Genomic DNA, 10,247 nt, shown 5'->3' with positions numbered 1-10,247 from the left:
AAAAAAAAAGTTTAGTTTTGAGACGATGCCTGTTTGGCACCAACATTTTCTCATAGTCTATGCAGATATGTTGTTGCAGCCTTCAGACAACCACTTCATGGCGGAGTAAACTTCGACCGGTGTGTAAGGAACACCATTGTAGAACGAGCAAGTTCTGAGTCAGAGAACGCAGGATCTGACTTGTACTTCTCGCACAAAGACTGCTTTTGTGCTAGAGTTAGCGACATGTAGGAGGTAGGGCGATGTCCCATTGTCTTTGGCGGTAATAAATAAAGTGTTTATTTGTATGAAGACGTCCGCTCCAAAATTTAAAATCAGATCGATGCGGCGTGTCATCCCTCCCCGAGGAGGGGAAAACCGTTGAGGTTAATTGCTAGGGTGGTGATGGGCAAAGGTAATTGCGCATCCGATTCGCATAATCATAAAATCTGGCAGTGTATCGACTGATACCGGTGCCGAATTGGAGGTGCACGACTGTACTTCGAAATAGTCGGACAGCCGTCCAACTGATTCCACAGAATCTCATATTTGGTCTGATTCAGACTCTGAATGCCCTATCTATTAACTGCATAACAACGCGCTAGAGTTACTTTCGCATCGGTAGCACGTCCGTGTGGTATTTGTTCCTGAAATACGTGCGCACAGGGCCCAGCACCACAAAGTACTCGAACAGGATGCAGGTGAACAGGTTCCCCATAATGATACCGAAGTATTTGAGACGGAAACTCATGGGCATCGCCACGTCTGGCAGTCCGACGACGTTCGTACTACTCGAAATGCGGAATTGGTCGGTGAGGGAGCTTGGCTCGCCAAGAACCAGGTACAGATCAAGAGCACCGACAGCAGCGAAGAAAACCAGAAGCAGGTAATTACACCAGATCGACTGACGATAGATCGAGCCGAAGCTGAACGTCCACGCGGCCGTGTGTTGCTGGAAGATGATCGAGAAGAAAAGCACCGTCGCCATGTGATTGTCCGAGAGCAGCCACCACTTGGCCACATCAACGTCGTCCGGAGAGAACGGACAGTACCAGACTTCGCTCATGAGCATGTGAACGCCACAACACAAATAAATGACGTTGATCGCCTCCTGGCCGAAGATCGAGAGCAACGTGGTGGGTCCGATCAAACTGGACGTCGGACGCGTGTCTTTCAGCTCCTTGAGTGGCTTAGACAACGTGATGACGTACGAACAGCCTACCAGAGTGAAGCCGTCCGCGAGGATCCAGCACCATTGAGACATAATGACGGCATGGTAGTACTGGAATAACCGAAGGACGGACTCAATGAGGCCGTAAACGATCAGGAATTTGACGGACGAGAAGGATGTGGCCAAGCTACAGCGACCTTCACGGCACAGATCAACCACCGACTGGATCGTCTTCGACTTGCTCGTGAACGGCGACACAACCGAAGCTTCGGCGTCGCTCAGAGCCACACCACAGTGCGCGAAACGAAGAGCACCACAATCGTTGCCACCGTCGCCGCACATGCCAGTCACCGCACCCGTCTCCATGTGCAGCTTCACACACTCCACCTTGCCGTCGGGTGTCATGCGACTGTAGATACGGATGTGCAGCAGCAAACCCTTGATCTCGCCCATCGACACCAAGTAGTCGAACGCCACGCCCGTCACGGCCAGCTCCACGTCTTCACCGCGTTCGACAAGGTTCTTCACAGCCGGCAGGTCGTACTCCTCCTCCGAGTCCACGTCGCGCCATACCAGCTTCTTCACCTCCGTCGTCGACACCATCTCACCCAGGATCACACGCGAGCTGGACGACACCATGCCGCTCTGGCGAGCGATGTAGCAGCCGCACATGGCGTTGTCACCCGTGATCATGACCGTGCGGATGTCGCCGGCCTTGAGCTTGGCGATGGCGTCCGCTGTGTCGTCCTTCAGCTCGTTGCGGAACAGGATGAGACCCAGCAGCGACAAATTCTCGTCCACGGCCTCGCGGTTGTCGGCGAACTCGACAACCTGGTCGTGCGTCCAGTCGCTCGGCAGCTCGCGGTACGACAGACCCAGCACGTAGCACCCGTCCTTGGCCAGACGGTCAGCCACGCTCTTGTAGTCGGCCGGCACGCTTCCCGGTGTGCTCAGTTGCTGCATGCGCTCGTACGAACCCTTGCAGAACACGTAGTACTTGCCACTCTTGCGGTTGCGCACCACGACGCTCATGGACATGCGGTGGTGATCGAAGTCGTAGCGCTTGACGAACTCGAGTTCCAGTCCTGGGTCCACCTTCGACCGCACGTACGGCTGTACACCTTCCTTCTCGACCAGTTCCCAGCCCGTCGCCGTGAACATACGCACCTCCACTTCGTTACCCACGAGACGGTCTTCAAGCGAACCGACCGAGTGGCACGTTGTCAGGGCGTACAGCAGTTCTTCGGATGACGGTGCGTCCTTGACGTCGTTGACGATGGGAGTGAACAGGTTGTTCTGGACAGGTTGCACGCCCAGGAAATCGAGTCCCTGCTTAGTGAGCGTGCCGGTCTTGTCGAAGCAGAAGATGCGCACCTTACCGGCGAGAGTGATACGCTGCACGTTGAGCGAGAAGACATCAAGCTTCTGGAGCCTCTGTGAGGCGTTCACTTGACCGACAGTGATGACAACGGGTAGAAGTGGACTAATGACGCACGAGAGCATGAAGATAGCATAACAGAATGCAGCAAAACGGTTGCTCAAGTTACCGTTACTCAGCAGGAAGTTGACGATCAGGATGCACGCAACCACGGCGTAAACAAAGAGCGCTGTGATCAACACCTTGAGGTGTTCGTTGTACTTGAAACGCATCGGGATCGGGAACAGGATCGACTGGATCAACTGGCCCTTCGTCGTGTGTGCGCCGGTTGTCTGCACAATAGCCAGGATCTCCTCATTGCGACCCGAAGACAACACGCGAGTGCCGGCGAACAGCGTGTGCTTCTTGCTGCCCTTCTCAGGATCGTATACTTCCGAGCTGCGCTCCGGGATCGGGAACTTCTGCACCGGCATCGATTCACCAGTCAACATGGACTCGTCACACACCGTCGTGCCCTTCACGATGGCCATATCGCACGGCACCACCCAGTTCTCAGACACCTTCACCAGATCACCGGGAGCCAGATCAGGAGATGACAACACTCGCCATTCACCAGCGCGGAACACCGTCACATCCGTGCGATAACGGGTCATTTTGACAATGGACGACTGGATCTGACGCTGCGTGTAGATGTTAACTACGGCAGCGCCCAAGACCACAACCGTCATGACGATACCCATGTTCCAGTACGTGAAGTAATACCAGACGTAGTAGCACATGATCTGGTAGATGTAGAACAGTGTGAAGAATTCGTGTGCAATAGATACCGGCAGCGACGGCATCTCGACGTCAACTGAGTTATAGCCAACCGTGTTGATACGGTGTTCAGCCTCCGAATCCGACAGCCCCTTCGCCTCATGCAGAATGTCATCGTAGTTGTTTCCTAGCGCGACAGCTCCGGGAACGAACCTGCCTTCATTCTCTTCGTACACGTAGCGCAAGTGCTGGAACTCGACGATACGGAGTCCGCCCACTTCGATAACAGGCACCGTCGTGCGGTATCCGCTGATCTTTCCCTTGGAGGCGAAGAAGTTCTCGATCTTGGACACGAAATCCGACACGCCCGAGCGATCGGCGAGCAGTACTTCCGTGTCGTCGCGCTTCAACATGTAGACGAATTCGCACTTGTCGAGTGGAACACGCAGTCGGAAGAAGTTGTAGATCCGGTCTTGTAGCGCTACGATAGTCACAAACCAGATCGAGGTGATGACCCACATGACAATGAACACGACGGCATTGTCCTCCGACGCATCAAAGAGCGGCGGGTCGAAGCGTCCGTAGTAGTCGGCGATAATGACGATAAGCAGCGCATTCAAAGCCAGCGAAGCAACCACCACACAGCCGAACACGAACGTGCCGAGGTAAGAGTTCGAGAAACCCGTCTGTAGGAGTCCCTCGCTAGCTTCGATCTGCATCCGCGTGTCCGAGGCACGAACGCCCGTGTGATGACCGTTGGCATTACCCGCGACAGCTCTTGACGGCGTCTGTGGGGTAGCAATGAGCTTCTTGTTCATCTCGTTCACGGACAGGTTGGTCGTCTGCATGTAGGTCTTGTAACCGGTCCAGCCACCGAGCAGCACGAAGAACGCGAGATACAACAGATAGATCACAACCAACGGGGTCTCTGTGTACGTGGTGAAGCGTGGAGTCGTGGACGTGGATGCGGATACACAAGCAGCCTTGAGATCCGAATCCACAGAGCCGTCACGCAGCATGATGCTGTAGCAGGTAGCGCCCACGGGGAAGGATGCGTTGTTATTGCGCACATTGGCCGAGTACGTCCAGAAGACGGTGCTATCTTGCGACGCAGCTACTAGCGATGAATTCGTGTCGGCACACTGCAGTTCTTCCGTCAACTCGTCCGTTTCCGTGTTGGCCACAGCCTGCACTCGACAGATTGTGCTGGGATCATTGTAGTAGAATTTGGGCGTCTGCGGATGATACATGACGTACGGGAAGTTCACTTGGCGCTGTTTGTTCCAGCCATCGATGTAGTACGACTCGTAGTCACCGCCTGATGGCCGGTTATACTTGGTGTAGAGCACCTTGGTGGTCTCCGAGTACTCGCAGCAATAGTATTCGGGACTGTGTCGGATCGGACAAGCTGCAAAGTCCATTTGGTTGGCACTGGAGGAATGCACTTGCACGGGTGCAAGAGTGGCTAGCGCCAGCGTTGACAGGAGCACTGGACTCCAACGAGGCATCTTGGCGACAACCAGTAGCTGGATCAGGTGAAGATACTGTTGGACAGAGGTGGTTGAATGCTAGGCTGCCAATGCAAAACGCCGAATGAGTGAGCGGGGGCGAATGAGCTGAAGGCAGCGCGCTCTCCACCAGCGATGCACATGAAGTGCGTTGCCAGCTGCAAATCACTATGCGTACTCAACGTCACGTGTGGTACCGTCGCGTTTCAACGAAACGCACCCAAACATCGGCGTCAAGCTTGAGGCGCTACAGTAGTATGGTACACGTATTGGATGAACTGGTCGGGATACAAGCGATACTTAAGTGCATGCATTCGCAGTTGTCGCACGAGCAACCAAGGCCAACGAGTCTGTGAGAAGGTCACAACTAAGATTAGTAAAGCTTAGTACTTGCCGCCGTAGGGACTCGGCGTTCTACACTTTTGTTAGCGGTTTGTACGTAGAACTGTGAGACTTTCGCGTGGTCAAGTTTTCGCCGCTCGGACCAACCCATAGACAGGCTAGCAGCGTGTTGAAAATTTGCTCGGGCTATTGCAGTGAATGGCTGGTGTGGGCTGCGGTGTACACGTGTATACTGCACTTAGAGCTATTTGCTCAAGCTATCGCGACACAGGGAATGCAAAATGCAATAAAAGATGGCGTTCAACTTGACTTATCACATGTCATTTGTACTATTGTAGGACTATCAACACATAGCATACAGAAAGCAAGCTAAAAATCGAAGCACATGTCGCAGGAAGTACAGTGCATCCCCTCAATACATGGAATACTACATTCAATATCCTTTCATATCTGCTTATTTAATTGGTATGTGCAAATTCGGATACCCTACGAGAGCTGATTAACCCCCAAAATACGCTTCTGTACCAATGAAGCTATATTAAGGTGCTACACTGTATCGTTGGATGAGTGAGATTGCCCTTCGTGGTTGTTTACCCTCGCCAAGGTACTCAACGGCTGCTGGGGATGCTCAACCAAATGACCGTGTTGGCACCGATGAAAACACGCATGTCTTCTCCACTGATGAAACATGCACAGGTCGTTTCATACAGTTGCTACAGAGCTGCGATCTTCGCGACGATAACGAGTCGTTGGCCTCCTACCCAAGACTAGCACTCGCTAGGCTCGTGGCATCGCGGTTCTCTCGCTGCATGCGATTGAGACACACCAAAATGCAACCACGGCGCGGTCTGCAAAGATGCCATAGTGACACGCCCATGCACAGCTGGAGGTCACAATTCACACCGGCGCCCATTATCCTTCGCTCCATGCCCGAGGTGTTCGTCCTGCCGCATCTATGCTTCTCGTGCTCGAAGCTCGCTTTCCGCAGCTGCTGCCCCATCCACTCCAAGTACCATCGTGGGATGGGGTCGCAGAGGCTCGCAGGCATTCATCGAGGCTCGCGTGGCGATGGCGGTGGAGATGGCAACTCAGCGGCAATGAGGTTGTCCCCGAAGAGGACGAGCCAGCAGCACTGGGCCGGGCGGACCGCCAGTGGACAACGAGTGGGCTTGGCTGTGTGCTGAACACGGTATCCCGAGACAGGAAACACGGTATCGATGTGATTGGCTAATATTAATTGAAAACGTCATTTTAACCAATGAACGTTTGCCCGTGTGCAAAAGCAGGCGCTGAACATGTCCTATCTGCCTTGCTTGTCAAAGCAAGCGTGAGCCTTTGCCTGTGTTCACAGTGACAATCACCGCAAAATGGCACAAGAAATTTGTGGTTAATCAACCGCTGCCGAGTTTTGGGCTTGTTGTGTTCCAGCTTGCAAATAGAAGACTGACACTGGAGACTGGCACAACACGAAAGCTTGCTTTGCTTTGTAGGCGCATCTTGCATTTCAGCAGGATTCCCGGTAATCACTGCAAGCAAAGAGAGCCAGAAAAGAAAAGCGCATATATTGTCTCTTGCAAACGACCATGGTGGCTACCCGATGGTCACCATCATGTGTGGTTGTGGTCATGCTGCATGCAGTTGTCGCCGAAAATTCCTTGGCAGCACTGCCAAGAAGTCAAGTGGCAGTGATGTTCATTGAAGCTGCCACGCCACCTCTCTCCGTTCTTCATCGTAGGATGTCTCCAACCTTATTATATTCTGACTGAATGCCATCGCTGCCTCGCTACGTTGCTGCTGGCGGAAATACGGGGACGAAGACTCAAGTCGAAGCGTAAAAGTGCTTTTTTCCTTCCCATCTCGTTGAAAGTGAAATTTCACCTTTGCCTTCAATTTTTTCAGTGTGAGTTTTTTTTTTCGAGCAGATGCTGAGTGTACCATATTTCAGGCACCATTTAAAATGCTGAAACCTGGAATGCCAACTATGGTAGTAATTGACAGCTTCTGAACTCCCCGTAAAAGCTGCAGTTCGATGCTTTACTGAGATGCGCACTGCATTCGTCACAACCACGAGACAAATTTGCGATGCACGACTAGTGTAGTAAGGACAATTGTTGCAGTTGCACTTGGCCGGATAATCCACTGCATGTGACCTCACACATTACATTCATTGACCGCTGCGTACATAGTACAGTATACGGATCAAAGCCTGTCTGCTTATTAAGCAGTGCTTAACCCTTATGGTTGCCCACCGGTAGTGTAACACTACATATACTAGTGTATGATCCATGTAGTCGCTGCTTCGCTGTTGCGAGCTAATGGAATTGTTGTTCCAGAAGCTCACTTGTAGCAATCGCCTGCTGCAGTTCTTAGCTTGCTTCCTAAATCTACAGCTTCGTGGTATCCAGCCTAGTGGAGATCGTAGACATTTTGAGTTGACTTGCAACAATCTTTCATGTACGTTGAAGAGGAGCCCCTCCATCCGAGATACTACATGTAATGTGATTTACCTGTACATGTCCCGGGATCGCTGCGACTGGAGTTCCGCTGAAATCCAGCAATCGCACGGGAGACCCGTGCGGTACCAGCTGCGGGTCCATCAGTACAGGCTGCTGGAAAACTGTGGGTTGCGTCGCAGTGTACGCTGTCATCTGGATCGCCTCAAGACAACTTTTCTGGCGTGATGGTTAAAGCCAAAATGGTTTTACACGTGTTGAGGCATAGGAACACGCTGCACGAGTAGACTGATTTGGCGGACAAGATAAAGGCCGACGACGCTGACAAAATTCCCACCGTACACTTGAATGTACAGTGCATTTACAGTTCAAACAGCGGTCTCCAAAACACAAAACACTCGGTCAGAGCTGTTGTATTTACCGGTATGCTCACCGATCCATCGGTGGCTCGAACCATGCTTTGGTATTGAAAACAAGGAAGTTACCTACGTCATAACGCCATCATGCGACCCAACTCCGGCGGTACTTTCGTTTACAATAGGTGGGATCTCATCCCCTCTCGTCTAAACGTCCAAGGTGCAGATCTTCTCGTCCTATCTACGTAAAACGAAGCCGGCAAGGATCCGTGCCGCCTCAGCCGACTGCCCAGTTTCTCCCAATAAAGCAAAAACTTAGGTTCAAAATCTACCATACATGTATTATAATCTTTCTATGCCAACGGCTGGATATCTTACATGTACTATCGTTCGACTTCTTGCAGTCCGAGCTCTAAGATCCTTTTAAACTACTTCTAAAGTACTTTTATGATGATTGGTTTTGCTTATTCAAACTTAGAAGACCGAGCATCGAAACCCTCGTTGTGGGGTTTTGGGACATTTTTCTGATTAACTATTTAGTGTTGCAGAGACGGTGGTGGTGCTCTACCATCTGGATACCCTTCTACCCACACTCCATGAGGTTGACGAGGAGCTCTTCATCTGCATCCTCCACCGCAGGAAACACAGAATCGCCGACACAGCCGGAAGCGAGTCATTCGGCAATTTGCATCGGCGAACTCACACCAAACTTCCCTCAAGTCAAGCACAATTCTAAGTGTATACTACATCAGAGATGCCTCGCTGGAGTTCGATGCTCCTACCAACGGTGGCTCTGGCCGCGTTAGTACCCACCCAAGTACGCGCTGCAGCGGCTGACCAAATGGACTTCGCCGCTTGTCCGGTGCGACACAGTCCCGAGTATTACTGCTGTGAATACTCGGAGACCACCAAGGTGCTCTACACCAAGTACAACCGTCCGTCGGGCGGCGACTACGAGTCGTACTACATCGATGGCTGGAACGAACAGCGTCAAGTGAACTTCCCGTACACAATGTACCATCCTACCACGCAGGAGTTCTACTATGATGATCCCAGCACGATCTGCCGCGTGCAGGCTGTGGCCAACACGGAAACGGGCCTGTTGACGGAAGAACTGCAGTGTGCAGACACCAACTCGTCACTCGTGGCTGCGTCTCAAGACAGCACCGTCTTCTGGACGTACGCGGCAAATGTCCGCAACAACAACGCCACATTCCCCGTTGGCGCTACCTGCTACAGCATCATGCTGCGTGACGGCACAGTTGACACGGATCTGAAGGACGCGTGTATCTCCACGTCCTCAACTGTCGAGCCTCGCTTCACCACGTTCACTGAGACTCCGTTGGTCATCATCTATCTGTTGTATCTGGCCTTCTTTATCATCCTTGGAGGTTGGGCGGTCTACAAGAACTTCATGCAGAAGTCCAACAAGTCGGTGGACGAGATGAACAAGAAGCTGATCGGCACGCCTCAGACGCCGTCGCGTGCTGTCGCCGGCAACGCGCACGGCCGCCACACCAGTGTACGCGTCTCCGATACCCGCATGCAGATCGAAGCGGCCGAGGGTATCCTCCAGACGGGGTTCTCCACGTCGTACATTGGTAACTTCGTGTTCGGCTGTGTGATCGTAGCGTCTCTTGCTCTCAATGTGCTGCTCATCATTATCATCTGCGATTACTACGGTAACTTCGACCCTCCGCTATTCGATACGTCGGAGGACAACGCTCTCGTGTTCATTATCGTCTGGGTCATTACGGCCATTTGGTTCGTGGTCATCGTGGCGATGCAGGACCGCATCTTCAACTTCTTCCGTCTCCGTGTACCACTCGACAAGTGCAAGTTCGTCTACATGCTCAAGCGCGACGAGACGGAAGTGCTGCTTGCCGATCGTTCGGGTGTATCGGACTTTGTCGCTAAGGTCGAGAGTTTCTTCGCCTCCAAGGGAAAGATCAGCGGATACCGTACGACTGTTCCGGTGGTGGAGGTTGATGGTCTTCGTGTTGTCGAGTTCCAACACATCCGCTACGTGTACGAGGAGACTGAGCAACGCTTCGTGCCGGGAGCCGTCGCACTTGGTCGCACCTACGATGATATGCAACAGGAAGCCAGCGGTCTATCAGATACCGAAGCGAGACACCGTATCAACACGGTCGGATCGAACTCGGTCGATGTGGAAATGCCGTCGTTGCCGGTATCTATGGCGCAGGAGTTCTTCACACTGTTCTACATCTACCAGATCATGTGCTACTACGTCTGGTACTACTTCACGTACTGGAACATGGGTATCGTCATGACGGTTGTGGT

At 52.5% G+C, this 10,247-nt stretch overlaps 3 protein-coding genes across 4 annotated transcripts in view; 2 read left to right on the top strand and 1 right to left on the bottom strand.

Moving 5' to 3' along the window:
• Positions 1–460: 460 nt before the first annotated feature.
• PPTG_18915 (hypothetical protein) lies at positions 461–4,951 on the bottom strand. Its single transcript, XM_008916813.1, has one exon. It carries the CDS (start codon positions 4,790–4,792, stop codon positions 587–589), a length of 4,206 nt encoding a protein of 1,401 aa, XP_008915061.1. The 5' UTR covers positions 4,793–4,951; the 3' UTR covers positions 461–586.
• Positions 4,952–5,519: 568 nt separating this feature from the next.
• On the top strand, positions 5,520–6,605 carry PPTG_24385 (the record flags this gene model as incomplete). Of its 2 annotated transcripts, none has more annotated exons than XM_008916816.1 (3): positions 5,520–5,531; positions 5,854–6,345; positions 6,421–6,605. In XM_008916816.1, the coding sequence occupies 2 exons, from the start codon at positions 5,520–5,522 to the stop codon at positions 6,316–6,318; spliced, it is 477 nt and encodes a 158-aa protein (XP_008915064.1). In that variant the 3' UTR covers positions 6,319–6,345; positions 6,421–6,605. The 2 variants fall into 2 exon arrangements, with proteins under 2 accessions (XP_008915064.1, XP_008915065.1); XM_008916817.1 differs by having other exon boundaries at positions 6,418–6,548.
• A 2,110-nt stretch (positions 6,606–8,715) lies between these two features.
• Positions 8,716–10,247, top strand: part of PPTG_24384 (hypothetical protein) — a gene marked incomplete at both ends in the record, with an annotated part of 4,207 nt that continues 2,675 nt past the window's right edge. Inside the window, one exon of the mRNA XM_008916815.1 lies at positions 8,716–10,199. Coding sequence (XP_008915063.1) covers positions 8,716–10,199 — 1,484 coding nt within the window. The remainder of the gene's footprint in view (positions 10,200–10,247) is intronic.

This window comes from Phytophthora parasitica (assembly GCF_000247585.1).
Source record: "Phytophthora parasitica INRA-310 unplaced genomic scaffold supercont2.89, whole genome shotgun sequence".
NCBI classification, from domain to species: domain Eukaryota; phylum Oomycota; class Peronosporomycetes; order Peronosporales; family Peronosporaceae; genus Phytophthora; species Phytophthora nicotianae.
This window is presented reverse-complemented; position numbering and strand designations above follow the sequence as displayed.

What these genes read in the sequence shown, in the direction of transcription:
- PPTG_18915 (XM_008916813.1), bottom strand. Translation starts at nt 4,792, where the DNA reads ATGCCTCGTTGGAGTCCAGTGCTCCTGTCAACGCTGGCGCTAGCCACT.